Raw genomic sequence first — 15,550 nt, forward strand, 5'->3', positions numbered from 1 at the left:
ACTGATAAATATGCAATTGCTACTATTAAGAGTTACCCAATTATGGGGAAAATATTTCTCTACCTTATAAATAAATCCATCAGGGGAAAAAAAAAGTTTTAACAATGGTGCATTTTTTTAAAACATTTCTCCAGCTGCAGAAACTAGGCGGTATAGGGGTTAACACCCCCTCTCCCACCCTCCTCTCCTATTGTTTTTAGTAAGTCTTGCTTTATCTCAAAAATGGTTCTGGGAATTTTTTAAAAAGAAAAAAGCTCTTTTGTCGGTCTTCCCTGCTATACCCGTCTCTTATTTCTTCAGAACCAGAGAAAAAGCAGACACCCAAGAGACTGAAAAATTGGGTCCTGTATAAACTCAGAGAGGAGCTTAGGGGAGGTGGTGCAAAGGTGGGGGGCACGTAGCTGATCCCCATAATGATGGGTCTGGAGGAGGGGGTGTCTTTTTTTCTTTAAACTCTAAAAGGAAACCTGAGCATGTGTGTGTATGTCTCCTTCTCATTTAAAATCCGAAGTGACCTTGTGCTGTGGCAGTGATGAGGGTGTGAGTGCAAAGGGGAAGAGAAAGCAGCTGGGACAAGAGAGAGCTTTTATTAGGAAAGTCTCGGCCAGGGAGAATTCATAGTTACTACATCCCTGCAATTAAACACAGACACCCAGCAAAATACATAATCACTCCCCTTTCATCATAAAGGGGCAGGGAACAGCTGAAATCACCAGCACAGCAGTCCCCAAGGAGACAAGAGGAAAGAGGCTTTTCACATGGTGGGTGTGTGCACGCTAGTGAGTACATGTCCAAGTACAGACACAGACATGGACACACACACACACACACACACACACACACACACACACACTCTTCTTTTCCCTCCAGAATCAAAAGTCATGCATGCAGTCATCCGTCTCAAGGTTCCCCATCCTGAGGCTGGGACAGTAGAGCCATGGCCAATGCTGAGCCATTTCTTGCCCTGACAGTAACCATCTGAGCCATGCCTCATAACCCAGAGGAGGCAATAAAAGCAGAGGAGGTGGTCTCTGGGAACCCCCAACTCCCAGCTGGCCCAGGCCTCACGAGGTCACCAAACTTTGCAAATCAGGAAGGTGTGGGAGAAACTGGAGAGAGGACACCCCTGAGGCTTCTATGGTCTCCAACTTGGAGCTGCAGGATCCACTCTGACCCAGCTTCCGTGAATTCCACAGGCTGCTCATGATTTTATATAACAAACTCCCCTGCCCCCAAGGAAATATAGGCTTGGAAATGACCGCCCATCTTCTTGCACAAAGAAAGCAATGATTTCTACCATGAGAAGCAGTCTAGAGTAACTGCAAAGCTGAAGTCAAACCACCAGGGCCATTTAATCCCAGCATTTAACCATCACTATGATCTGGGGGAGATTTCTACCCCTAGCTGGGCCTCAGTGGCTACATCGTAGCATACTGTTGGGAGGACTGAATGAGCTAACACCTGGTAGGTGTTCTGCCCAGCCCTGGCATGTAGCAAGTGCTCTATAATATTGCTCATGTATTAATAAGGAAAAAAACCATGATGTCTAATGTCACTTGTTTGACCCCTTGTCCCTGGACTCCTTTGCAGGGCCGAGCAAGTCACCTCTGGGTACTCATCTGCAAGTCTGCTTTTCTTCATCAGAGAGCCAGTCCCAAGCTCTCCCCTACAGGACTCAGAGGTCTTCCTCTGGGTGCAGCTGGCGTGGGGGAGGGAGGGTTCTTTGGTCTAAAGCTGTCCCATGCCCTACAAGACATTTAGCACCCCAGGCCTCACCCACTAAATGCTAGTCGAGTCCCCACCGCCATCACTGTGATAGAACTTCATGGTTTAGAAGACAGGAGGCCAGTGAGTAGAGAGTCTGAACGGGTGAAACTCACTTGTCTCTCCCCCGATTCCTGAAAATCACCCCTGCTTCCAACAGCCACCCTGACAACAGAGAGCATCACCACCGCATGCGCAATGACCTCAGAGTGGAGAGCAGGGAAGGGGGAGAGGGTAGAGCGGGGGGGGGCCAAGCTCCAAACAGCTCCGAGAGAGAAACTTTACAACAACAGGAAAATTAAACCGAAGGCTCTGAAGGACATAAATGGGTGAGATGAGAAATAAAAGGCAGTGCTGAACAAGTGTCCGAATTTCTCATCCTGCAGCCAACATTGTAGGGAATATGGAGACAAGGTTTATGAAAGCCCTTTCTAAACCACACTGCGGGGCTTCCCTGGTGGCGCAGTGGTTGGGAGTCCGCCTGCCGATGCAGGGGGCACGGGTTCGTGCCCCGGTCCGGGAGGATCCCACGTGCCGCGGAGCGGCTGGGCCCATGAGCCATGGCCGCTGAGCCTGCGCGTCCGGAGCCTGTGCTCCGCGATGGGAGAGGCCACAGCAGTGAGAGGCCCGCGTACAGCAAAAAAAAATAAGTAAAAAATAAAAATAAACCACACTGCAAGCCATAGGGAACATCACCATTTATGAGAAAGCTGAACCTCAGGAAAGCCCCAGAGTCTCTCAGTCAACTCGCTCCAAAGGCCCACCACTTCCCCCGCTCAGTCTTATACTCTGTGGCTCAATACCCTATTTTCTGGCCAAAGGGTAGAAATCCATGAAGTCAGGACATTCTTGGGGGAGGGAGGCATCAAAGTACCACATAAACCTCACTGGCAGTGGCTTCCTACCTGCTCCCTTGGGTCATCTTCCTTCCCTCCTTTCCTGTTTTCCTTTAAACTGTTTTTGGTGGTTCTACAGTCACAAAGGTCACTCTAGAAAGGGTCGTAAGTCAAGGAAATCAAAGTCTTGCTATCGAGACATCAAATATTACCTGCCAGGTCACTGTCCACTTCACCTTTTGACTGTATGTTCTGCTGGTAGCCAGAGACACTAGAATGGCCAATAATATCCTTGGAACAAAAAAGGTGCTTTTCATAGCATTGCCCAGATCAGAGAGAACACTGCTTCCAACGTACGTAGACCCTCGCCTCCCTGAATCACTCAGGGCTTATCAAGGCCCTAGAACTATTGTGAAAATTCACTAACAGTTTCTCTTCCTAAAGCCTATCTTTCCCATCATCATCTCTTCCTCTCAAGTCTCATCAACATGATGAGGTCTGTTGCCAACCCAAAACCAACACCAGTGATCTCCCCAAGTAAGACCACTACATTTGGGTTTTGAAAACAAGTATGAACAAGGCCCCTGACTGCAAAGAAACGGTTTGATGAAGACCCAACACCAACAGAACATGCCCTTCGAGCTGTTCTCCTAAGAGTCTAGGCGGGGAGTGCTCTCTCTTACTCATTCCTACCATGATATGAACAAAGGAACGCTCCCAGTTGGGAAGGATGAAAAATGTGGGCAAGGTGAGTGGGCTTTAGCCCATGCAACGGCAGACAGTTGGAAAACTAAGGTATTTGTACCAGTTAGAATAGGCTAGGTTACACTGCATTGAATAACCTCACATCTTGTAACACAAATTTCTCGTTTACAATCTATATCCAACATACGTCAGCAAGGGGTTCTGGTCATTTATGGTCAGAACCCAAGACTGATGATCACAGCAAGCAGAAGAGAAAGTGGCAAATTATGCACTGGCTCTTAAAGTTTCTGCCACTGGTTACACCAAAGGGTGCAAAGATGTGCAAACATACCACATGCTTAAAGAGGAAATCTTGAATGTTTGTGAGGAACCCCAATAACGACCAGAGAGTGAAATGGCCCTATGGAGGGCCCCTAAGAGTTGGCTCTTAGCCTCACTAGCGCCATGTTTAAGCACTAACCATAGCTCTGCTTACTCAAGACCTATTACGTGCCAGGTAATCTGTTAGGCACTTTACACACAGTTACACACTCAGCATTTTTGTAGTTAGCCCAAGGCCAGTTAAACAACTGGTGAGTGGCAGTCCTAAGATTTCAAGCCAGGGTGGCCTAACCCCAAAGCCTTGGCTCCTTTCATTACACTGCCCGTTTTCCCAACTGAGCAGCAAACTAACAGGCCCAGTCTTGTCCAGCATTAGTAACAGGCATAGACATGGTGGTATGTCCGTCCTCGAAGATTTGACAGTGTACCAGTTGCCCACCTCACTGCCTGGCAGGGAGGACAGAGCCACCCTTTCTCTACTGGAGCTGCCCAAACTCCCCAGCCCATCACTGTCATCCTGGACAAAGCCAGAGAAGCAGCAAGTTCCCACCTAAGAAGGTTTCTCCTAAGCAGTTCTCCCATCCAGTACATTCATCAGAGTGATGCTAGGTAAGATACGACTGCCAACGATTTTTAAAACGTAAGCTTCCTGTTGCCATAGATCAATTAAGCCCTCTCAATTTTATTGCCAGATTGACACAGACGTGCTTACCACCGTGTGCCACGGGAGCTCTGCTCTGCCCACTGTGTTCACAGGCTCACCAGGCAACCCACCCAACCCACTCAAGGCCCTTGGGGGAGAGAAACAGGCCACCAGAGAGAACACTGCCCTTTCCCAGTCAGGGGAGAAGGAAGATGAAAGCTGGAACAACTCATTACCAAGATCTCTTTGGCTCAGTCAAGGAACCAGAGGACTCTCTGTACTGATCACAGAAGTAAAGGAAAATATGAAAACCTCAAAAACGAGTTCAAGTAAGAGTTTGGGACAATGGATATTCAAATACTCCTGGTAGCAGAAATCGGTATAACCTCTCTTTAAGGCAATCTGCCATCTCTATCAAGGCCCTCTGACAATTCCATTTCCAGGAATTTGCCCCAAACAACTAATCAGAGACATTCATCAATGAGTATTACAAGGCAATTTATAATAGAGATATTTATAACAGTAAAAATCTGGAAACAATCTAAATGTCCAACATTAAGAAATAAGAAACCATTAAAAACTGTAATGCAGTATTTATTGAGATGGGAATATGCTTCCAACACAATGTAAGCAACAGCATCATTTAAAAAATATTTGGCATTATGAAAGACTCCAAGACAATAAAATGTTAACAATGGTGATTCCTGGGTGGTAAGATTATCAGTGAAAATTTGAGAGAAAGAGGGTTTCTGTCATACCTTTCTGTGTTTTTCAAGATTTCTAAATTGATCATTGTTGGTTTCATCATTTACAAGACTGTCTTCAAAAAATAAAATCTAAAGTACAATGTCATGCAGATGTAAACATTGGATTCATGATCATGAATGCATCTAAGTTTACAGGACAAAACTTCACTCCTCTTGGCTGTTACCTACCTAATATGCTCATTAAAGGGGGGATGGCAGGACCCTACACCTGAGAATCATGTCCAGAGAGCTGGTCCCAGTTCAGTCATTGCAGTTCACCTGGTTTTCATCATAACAGGAAGAATGAGGTCTGGGCTGAGAGAGCAGGTAACGAATGTTTGAGTCTTTTAAGGGAGCCAGAAATTTTATTTGGACCTTTTGTCTTGCTTCCCTTTCCAACCCGACAGAGAACATACTGCCCAGGGACTTTAATTCCCTCCAGGACAGAGTCATAGAAGCAAGACAGTCTCAATTTCCACGACTTTCTGCATAGTTTACTACTGGACAACCCAACTGAGGTAGAGATGGAGTCACCATAGTTAACGCAGGAGACAAGACCCTAAGGTGTAACAGAAAGAAAAAATAAAAGTTCAGAGCTTTTAAACCCATAACCACACTCCCCTCCAGCATGAACAGGTGGCCATAGAGACAATCAGCAGAAACATCACTTTCATGAATTAAATTAACAACGATGATGGGCTATGAATTGACAACAGAGAAGGATGACCCTATCACAAGTGGTTAACTGAAGCCTGGTGCCTCCGTTTTAACTAACATCTTGGCAAGAAGTAATATAAATCTGGCCACATGAGAAATTCTCATGTTAGTATAAGCATGGAATATCTCTGGAGGATGACAGAAATCAACTACCAGTAGTTAGCAGTGCAGATGGGAACCAGGAGGCAAAAGGCCTTACGTGTAAAGGACACTTTCTTTTCACTGGCTGCATGTTTGTTCCCCCTAAAGACTGTGCCATGTGAACGTATTAAATATTTTGAAATGAATAAACAGAACTCCTTGCCTAAAACCAAGCTGTACTCTAAAGCACAAACAGACTGCAGCTGATTCTGTGATTTATGAGATTAGCAATATTTGTATTAGTGGCTCTCATCCATTTAAGGCAATACCCGGATATGACTCTTTGGATGAGAAAAGGAAGCCTGCAGAGATGCTCTATAAAAAGGAGGGGAGGGGTGATTTTTCTGAATATAACAGAGTAAGAAGAATTTTGTGTTTCTGAGGGCGGCTCTGGAAAGAAGATAAGTGACATTGGAAAGCCGAGAAAGTGGCTGGGAAAGAGGGGCACCTGGTCACATGCAGGAGACCTGATCCTAATGAGAGGAATCGCCAGGGAGAAGGTCTCTAGGGCAAGGGGGTACCCAGAAGATTTCCAGGAACAATGCTACCCCAGTGTGTCTCCTGCTGCGTCCAACAATTACCACCCTATCGCCCCCAGCAAGCACACTTTGAACTGGTATAATACACAGTAACATTGTGTTCGGCTTCAAAGAGATGAAGGGGGTGTCCAAAGTGGAGCCAGACAGGCTGCCAAGAGAGGGAACAGCAGATAGAGCAGAGAGGATTAGAACAGGGAGCTATGGTGAATCCAGGCGGAGAGCAAATACAGGGTGATATGCTCCCCCAGATTCCATGGAAACAGTAAGGCAGGGCTGGGAAGAAACCTTCTACAGAAGGTGGGATGGGGATTCACAGTATTTCCTTTGGGTATGATGATCCCTGCAGCCTGGTGGGCTAGTGACATCTGTCACATTCCCGTCTATTTGGAAGGTAAGTTTATTATCTTCCTCTTCCCTTCTCCTCCTTCTCTCCCCTCCCCCATTTTTTTTTTAAGAGAAATTAGTTAGGCATCTAAGTCGTCTCTGAATATTTATCCAGCTGGAGGTAGAGACCAGGGCCTGAGTAAGCTTGCATCTTCCTCTGACACCCAAGATAAAATAGTGCCACCTCCCTTTGCCCCCGAGTTAGCTTAATAAGACCATCAAAGATGAGCCAATCCCAACATAACCATGTCAAGCCACGGTTACTTTTCTCCACTGTGGTCTGTAACACCTCTGACTTTATAAGTCCTAATATAAACCCTTCCATTAGACTGCATCCCTGCCCCAACCCAGCTATAACCCACACATGGACCACAACAGGGGTAAGAACAGGTTCCTGACCAGAAGGGATCACTCCTCAAACTCAACACTTACAGAAATCTGTCTCCTCAACAGCAACAAAAATTAATAAAAATCTTAACTCTTCTCTCTCTGAATTTATTCCACCGACCTCCTTCTCACAAAATGTTCCTGCCTCCAGGACCCGTCATTTCCTGTGATAAATCCTTTTAGATCCAGCCCCTCAGAGCCAAGAGCCCCTTCTCGCCACCAAGCTCGCTCGGCACACACACACCTCCCAGGATTCCAGCCCCTTCTTTGCCAAAGGGAGGCAGGGCCCGGAGCATGACAAAGACGGCTGTTTCCTCAGAGCTGGCAGCCCAGTCCCATGACCTGTAATTGTTGACACGCGCTCCCTCACAGGGCCCAGCCTCCTGAAACCCACGTCCGGGCTCCCAGTAGCAAAGCAGCCACCCCCTGAGCCACAGAGCGCCAAGCCCCTGGAGGCCGGTCACATGGGAAGAACTCCTTCCGATGCCCCAAGGAACGCTTATGCCTGAGTCTGTCCTGGGGAGCTATTCAAGGGGCGCCCGTGTCTCAGGCACTGTCCAGTCCAGGTTGTGTATTCTGTCCCCAATTTGGGTAGGGACCAAAAACCATCCTTTGTTTCTTTAGAGTCAGTGTTTGTTTGGCATCCTCTCATCACTCTATTACTTTGCAACTTTTCCGTTTCCACATCTCTCCAGAAGCACACAAACCCCTTGGGAGTCAGGGAGAGAAAGCACACAGCACCCACTCTCTTGCAACACAACTCCCTGGACGCCCCTTCCCTGGAGCCCATGCATCTCCGCTGTGAGTTCCTGAGCACCAGCCCAAGAAGCTCTGCTGGCTTAGCTTCAACTCCCCTCTACCCTCTGGTGCCTTAAAGCCCTGAATTTTGTCCATCTTCCCTGGAATCCATAATTCCCAAGTGTCCCGACACAGAAGACACTCCACAGCATGGAAGCAGGAAAGTACAGAAGCCCCGGGGTGGGATTCCAGCTCTTCACCTCTCCTTCCACCTTGAGACAGTTTGTTCCCTTCCCAGGACAGCATGGCTCTAAAGGGGACACTTAGGAAAAACCTCTGTGTGGAACCACCTCGTTAGGAAAAGCCACGACCCAGATCCCTGCCCCTCTGTCCCACTGATACCTGCTTTCCAAGAACCTCCTAGCTCCCTCCCCGAAGCCCCCAAGCCAGTCTCAATTCAAAATCTTTTAGGAAGAAATGAAACAACTGTCTGTTTTCTCCATTGGAATAATACAGATGATCACACTTACCTTCTCTGCCAAGTTTGGAACAGTTGTTCAAGTTTCCCTCCCACCTACCCCATGCCAACAGTGTTGGAATTACTTTGAAATACCATCTGGGAGAAATCATCATTGCAAATATTTAAAGTTCCAATTCATAAAAAGGCAAAGACTCCATCACACAAAAACACTCTACCTGGGATTTGGCAAATCTTTGGGCGATGGAGGTATCCAAGAAAGCATTCCTCAACACCCCCAAAGCACTTGTTGGTTCTACCTCACTTTCTCCCCAGGAGTATCCTAACTCGTCTGCACGGAAAACAGTGAGAAAGGAAAAGAACAAAGTGGCCCTCTCGTGACACATGTGAGATGCTCACACTTGCTGCTTTTTCACCGGCGCAAAGAGGGGAGCAGAGAACCATGTGAAGCAGAGTCAAACCTTCGGGGTGCGGTTCCACAGGTCTCACAGCCCTGTACCCTATGCAGAGCTGGGATGTCTGACTTTTATCTGCAGGCCGTTACCAGGGGGATTGGGCCTCCCAGGCCTGGTCTGCGTCTTGTGAAGGTTACATACCTCAGAAGGTTAAAGCTCAGATCAAGCCTCTTTGCAAAATGTCCACAGTCCCTGCCGAGGTGCTCTGGAATCTCTCTGCAGTCCTGGCCTATGTAGGACACCTGGAAATTAAATGGAACAGAAACAATTGTGGCCAACGGAAATCACCCAGCTGCTCACAACCCTGCGTCACTGATCCGATGATTGCTTCCGCAACTTGAAACATACGCTTCACACACGAGAAGCCCCACGTGTGGCTGTTTTCCTGATCAAATCAGCTTTGGGGGCTTCAGGGACTCTGCCAACAGCTCCCCTTTGCTGGTACACTTAGCATGATGGAGATTAATCCCAGCACAATGGAAACTGGACTGAAATTGCCCTGATTCAGATGTCCCAAAAAAAACCCAACGTCAGAGCACGCTGGTATAATCACAGCAATCAGCCTCTTGCTCAGGGGCCTTCCCAACAGCTGCCCCTCTGGCTCTCCTGCTTCCCCTCCTCTGCTCCCACCCTCCCCCAAATACCCTGCGATGCACATTACCTCATAAAAGACAGAGCAGATGCACATACCAGCATTCAACCTGCAGGGTGCTGGAACAAATAGGGTTGGACAAGAAAACCTCCCCAGACCGCCAATCCCATCCTATTTCCACCGTGTATAAAATGTCCTCCACACTCTGAACGAAGCTGACTCAAAGGCGACGGGGCAACGATGGGTGGCCAGAGCTTCCAAGACCCTGTCCTCCAGGGATCCTTTGGCAATCAACCCCACTCTGCTTGCAGAACTGCTCCCTCAGGCATTCTTTTACTTATTTTATTATTATTATTATTTACCTAAAGTGTGCCCAAACATTAAGAGGCTGAACTGAAATTTGATCCCAAAACTTCTGGCTGTCACAAGGTCAGAGGGCTTTCTCACTGCTCCAAGCACTGAGTTTCTGAAACTCACTTTTACAGATAGCACACTGCAGGAAGGACTGGCCACTAATTCCAAAACCAGTGAGACAAACCAGTGACCAGTTGGCCAGTGGGTCGCAGGACATGACGCTTTCCCACTAAAGGACCCTACCTCCAATTGCTCGGCAGAAATTCGTGGCTGTAGCCTTGATCCTTTCCCCCTGCAAACCCTCATTCTTCTGCTTATACAGACAAGGATGTCTTGGAATTAGAGAGAGGTGTCCAGGGGGGTGGGGAAGTTATGATTCCTAATTGAGAACAAGAATATGGTGGCCTTCTTGCATCCTCAGGTACTGGGTTAAACTGTATGAATTACTAATATTTCGATCATTGCAGAACTACACAACAGTACTTTCATATGGCTCAATCTAATACAAGTCACGCTGCACCCTAGCACCCTCAATTTTTCAGGTCATCTCTCAACCCTGTCTTATCCAGTGGGGGCCCATCGTTGACGATACAACATGGTGTATTCACTCTCCTTCAGTAACTTCATTCCTGGAGGAGACAAAGTGGGGATAAGGGACAGAAAAATAGCTGACTCCAATAAAATTATTTTGACTTAGGAAGATACAGGCTAGAAACTAAAGAGCTGTAAGTTCAATATGATAACCTCTCCCCTTTCTACATGAGACCCATCTTTCTTCAGAACTCCTTGTGTAACAAATTAAGTTCTGCTTCCAAGCAGAGATGGAAGTTATACACTAAGGAGAGACTGGAGAATCTAGGGATTTCCATCACTCAAATGTCTACTCCATCGGCAGCTTCTTCTGTATTATATGTTCACATTGGTCCCAAGGCCCAAAGTGCTCACCTGAAAACCCATCCCTTTCACCCAAAATGCACCACCATCTTGTACACATCAAAATCATTCAAGACCTCTGCTATATATGAAGCAGAGAGGCTGAGCTTTCAATGTAGGAACTGAGTTCTTTCCTCATAGGGTCATCAAGGGCTAAGTTTAGTAGGGACTCAATCAAAACCCCTCATGTTTTATACAGGGAAACTGAGACTCCAGAGGCCTGCCCACTATAACATATCTTTCTTAATGATAGAGCCTGGACCACATCTTGCACCAGGAATAAGGACTTCCAACATGCAGGCCATGGAATTCTTAAATATCCACACGTGGATGTGGATTTTCTTCATCAACAAAATCCAGGGGTGCATCTATCATCAAGTTTCGGCTTCAAAATGAGTTTTCCTAGCTGAAAGGTCTAGAGCTACCTCATGACACCGTGTGGAAGGCCCCAGAAGAGTGTCAGAGCCTGGGGAAAGAGGGATATTTGCTCCCTTTTTTCTCCTGTAGGATTCCACTTCAGAGCAAACAAACACCAAGGACAGCTATCACCATGAAGCATTCGGATCATTCACTACATGTCTAACAAGGATTCCATCAGCTTGTTTTACTCCATGGTCTTAACAGCACAATATCCCCAGAGAACTAAACAAAGCACAACTTGCTCCTATTCCACAGAGATGAAGACCATGTCTCCAAAATTTTTTAAGAAAACCAACTTGATAAGCCATCTGCATGCTTAGACCACCCTCACAGTAAACTGGAAGCTTTTTGAGATGAGTTAAGTCAACCATGTTGAAGGGTTCAAATTGGCTGGAAAAGGCTTCAAAGCAGCAAGTAGTCACTGCCAGGCACTGCAACCAACACTCATAATGAGAGGAGAAACTTATTCAAGAAGTGCTCCTGAGTGGAAGACATGACCTCTCCGGATGTCAGGAAACTTTCTGGAGCATGGGACCACCTAACATAAAACAGGAAGCCAGAAGAGCCAGGTCAAAAATAGTTTGCATCTTCAGCAAACAAGAGAAGGAATACAGAGCTTACGAGATCTTAAATGGCACAGAAGAGCCCATCCAAAGTGAGAAGTCATTGCATTTAGTCAATTCTCTTGATGTTGAGTGAACTGAAGAACAAAGTTTCGTACTTTTAGTTTGCCTACCTTATGTAACACGCAGCCCAAGACTTCTACCCTGCGTGGAATTACAGCAGAAAAGGACACCATTATCAGGGAAATGAAAACATATCAAGTTCAAGACCCTTACAGTGAGGAACACCAGACGGAAAAATAAGAATGTCTTGGTGGGATACGCAGATGTACACACAGCCAGCTCCTCTGAGCAGAAGCTGCAGAAAATTACCAAACTGCAGAACACTGAGGGTTTCTCTTTGCAGTTGGGATGGTCTGGCTCCTGAACTTTTCCGTAGTAGTCAGACTGAGAGGAGATTATTTTAGGATGCCTGCCCCCACCCAGGGGTGAGGGATTCTTAATTTTAAGTTCACAGTACTGGAAGCTCTGTGAGAGTAGAAACAGCTGTGGGCATGAGTTTGGGTCCCTGTGCTGCTACTTACTAGCTGTATTATCTTGGATGGGTCACAATCTCATGGAGTCTGTTCCTCTTCTATAAACTAGTTAAACACGAACCACCTCCAAAGGTGTTAAGAATAATGTAACTACTAACATTTATTAAAAGCTTACCACCTGGCTCTTAACTAGTCAACCCTGATTAAACAGCCCCATGAGTCACATATTACCCTGTAATGTAAGTTAAAATTGAGGAATGAGATAAGTTAACATATTTAAAGTACACAGCCCTGTCCTGGGCACCTAGTGGCCGCTGGGTAAATAGTTATTGAATCAGACCAATATCCCTGTGGCAGGGGTTTCTTATTCCAATGTCTTTCGGGTATGAGATTTCAGTACCCAAATTTCAAGTTTGCATTTATACCTGCAGTTGTATTAATGCCCCTACTTTAATTATCCTAAGCTAGTGGAAAAGGAAGATTGAGGCTTTCGTACTGAATATAAATGATGCATTCAAGCCAAAAGAAGACCAAATGGAGTCAGATCCATGTTAAAAGATTTTTACAGAGAAACGTGTAGGGAGGACCACCTCATCCCCGAGTGTGCGGTGTTACAGGTCTGTGCAACTCCTCAAACCCAGGGCGATGGCCGTCAGCCTACAGCAGCACTGAAAGCAGTGACCGAGTTTCAGCAGAACATCATCCATCTCATTAAATTGTTTATTTTAATTTTATTTTAATTTTATGGGTGTTACGGTTTTCATCTTTACACTTAAGCCATCCCTTTATTTGGGGCTTATAAGTCTCTAAATATGAACTTAGAAAAAGTTCTATCTGGTCTTATGTTTGTATACTTAAGCAATATTGTAATAAAAACAGTAATACTGTGGACTTCACGGCAAGTGGGGTTTTTCCCCCCTTTATAAGGATCCCAAGTTTGAGAAGTACCATGTAATACACATTCAAGGTGCTATATCTTTTTTTTTTTTTTTTTTTTGCGCTACGTGGGCCTCTCACTGTTGTGGCCTCTCCCGTTGCAGAGCACCGGCTCTGGACGCGCAGGCTCAGTGGCCATGGCTCACGGGCCCAGCTGCTCCGCGGCCTGTGGGATCCTCACGGACCAGGGCACGAACCCGTGTCCCCTGCATCGGCAGGCGGACTCTCAACCACTGCACCACCAGGGAAGCCCAAGGTGCTGTATCTTATAATGGCTGCAAGGGGGAGAATGCTAAAAAGACCCTAACCCCAGGGCCACCACTCAGATTCACTGATGTAGGAGGTTTAGAATACGGCGCACTAATGGCCCAACGGCATTTTCCCCAACCTGCCTGCTCCGCTCCTTCCCTGGCAGCTCCATCTGTTTAGAACTGTCCCCAAGGGCCCAAAATGCCTCACCCACAGGTCAGTGAATGTCCTTGGGCAGTTTGGGATGTGCTAAAATCAAGGGGCGCAAAAAAAAAACACCAAGTTTGGGAAACGGGAAGAGAAAGGGAAAGGGAGGCACAGGAAGGCGCAGCCCCACTGCCAAGTCTTCCCTGAAGCTGCAAGAAGCTACACCCAGAGAACCATGGGTCTGAAATGCAGAGACCTAGGTTCTGGTGGGTCAGGGACCCTGCTTGGGCAGAGGCCCTCTCCTCCAGCCCTTCCCCCAGCAGCCTTGTTAACTCCCAGAAAGCCCCTTTTCCCTGCCTGCTAAATATGATACATCATTTTAACCTCCTTCCCAGGCTGGTACCTCCCTGGTCTGCTCCCTTCTGAACTCTGAGAAGGGGAAACATTCCCTTAGCCCAAAAGTAACCTCAAAATCTAATTCTGCCTGACACTACATGCCTTAGGCAATCCAAGGGGAGAGCCTCAACACCTCAGAACCATTTCTCTAGGGTGTGCAGGGAAAGGTGGGAAGGAGGAGGGCTGGCTTAATCAGAGTTTAAAAGGGACACCTGGCTTCTCCAGCAACTAAAAGGCACCTGGTCCCCATAATGGCCGAGTCCATCCCTCCAGCAATGACTAACACCTAAGGCTTCACTACAGGGCTGACAGCAAGTAAAGCTGGATGTCTATCACCTCGAGTTGAAACTGCAGTGTTGCCATTTCCCATGGACGCCTGTTAAAGAAATCAGGACCAAAATAAAACTGGAGAACTGTAGCCTTCTACCCACCTCTGATTAGGGGCCTATGGTCAGAAGCCGGAGCAAGTCTGCAGCAAAACCCCCCAACCCAGCGCCTGCAGGGACGCATCATGATTTTCGCTGTCTTTCATAGATTCCTTCCTCCGTGTGGTGGGGGGAGGGGGAAATAAAAACCCATAGCTACAATTTATATTCTACAACTGCATTGGTGTACAGACAAATATATTAAAACGTTTCTTTAACCAAGGTTCTTTTTTTTTCTTCTGGTTATGAAAGAAAACTTTTTTGTGGGCCCGGGAAAGTACCGTGGGCTGTGCGTACTACCCACTAGGCCTGATGGAGAGCTCCGCGGGCTGGCCCCTGGTCAGTGAGCGCTGGGGCTGGAGGGGACCCGAGCGACCTGGGGGCCTTCCCCCCTCCTCCCACCCCGGAGGTGTGCCAGGCGCAAAACCGAGCCTGTGCTCACCAAACTCGGGTAGGCCTGGGCATGGAGCCACTCCCCACCTGCCGACGCAGCCCCCTGCAGTGAGGCAGGGAGCCCCGTCTAACCTCGGGACGCCGCCCGCCCCAGGGCTCCCTCCCCCGACCGACTGTGCCAAGGCGGGGGCGGGGTGGCCCCAGCAGACTTACTTGAGCTCCACTGACCACAAGCCCAGCCATGGCGACGGGGCGGGCGCGCTATACCGAGTGCGGAGCGCGTAGCAGAAGCGCGGCAGCCGGCAGCTCGGGCCGGCTATTAGTTCCGCACTGGGTGGTCAGCTGACCCGGCGGAAGCCCGAGGCGCGGGCCGGGCGTCTGAACCTCGGCTCAGCTGTGCGCCCGCCGCCCGCGCTGGGCCGGGCCTCGCGCAGGTGAGCCTCATTCAGCGCCCTGCGCGCCGCAACAGGTGCCCGCAGCGCCCGCGCCCGACTCACTGGCGAGACCGCTGGGCTTCCCCGTGCCCCGCCCCCGGGCGCCCCAGGACCCTACGGCTCAGGAAGGGTCAGGGCAACAGGAATAACAGCCCCATCTCATGCCCAGAGCCTTGGCGCGTTGGTAGGGGCGCACTAGGGGATGGAGAAGCAGGGAGGTCTCCCATCACGGGCTCCCCATCGCAGCCGTTAGCCAGGGGCGTGTGGAGAGCCAGGACTGTCCTCCATGTCACAATCCGGATTACATAACTGTCCTCA

The 15,550-nt window shown here is 48.0% G+C and overlaps 1 protein-coding gene across 1 annotated transcript in view; it reads right to left on the bottom strand.

Annotated features, from left to right (window-relative positions):
• LRMDA (leucine rich melanocyte differentiation associated) overlaps nt 1-15,259 on the bottom strand; it is a 1,110,101-nt gene extending 1,094,842 nt beyond the window's left edge. The window contains exons 1-2 of the mRNA XM_082853911.1: nt 15,012-15,259; nt 8,996-9,096 (exon numbers count right to left, since the gene is read on the bottom strand). Coding sequence (XP_082710037.1) covers nt 8,996-9,096; nt 15,012-15,041 — 131 coding nt within the window. The 5' untranslated portion in view covers nt 15,042-15,259. The remainder of the gene's footprint in view (nt 1-8,995; nt 9,097-15,011) is intronic.
• Between the last annotated feature and the right edge of the window lie 291 nt (nt 15,260-15,550).

Source organism: Leucopleurus acutus (assembly GCF_964270905.1).
Source record: "Leucopleurus acutus genome assembly, chromosome: 14".
NCBI classification, from domain to species: domain Eukaryota; kingdom Metazoa; phylum Chordata; class Mammalia; order Artiodactyla; family Delphinidae; genus Leucopleurus; species Leucopleurus acutus.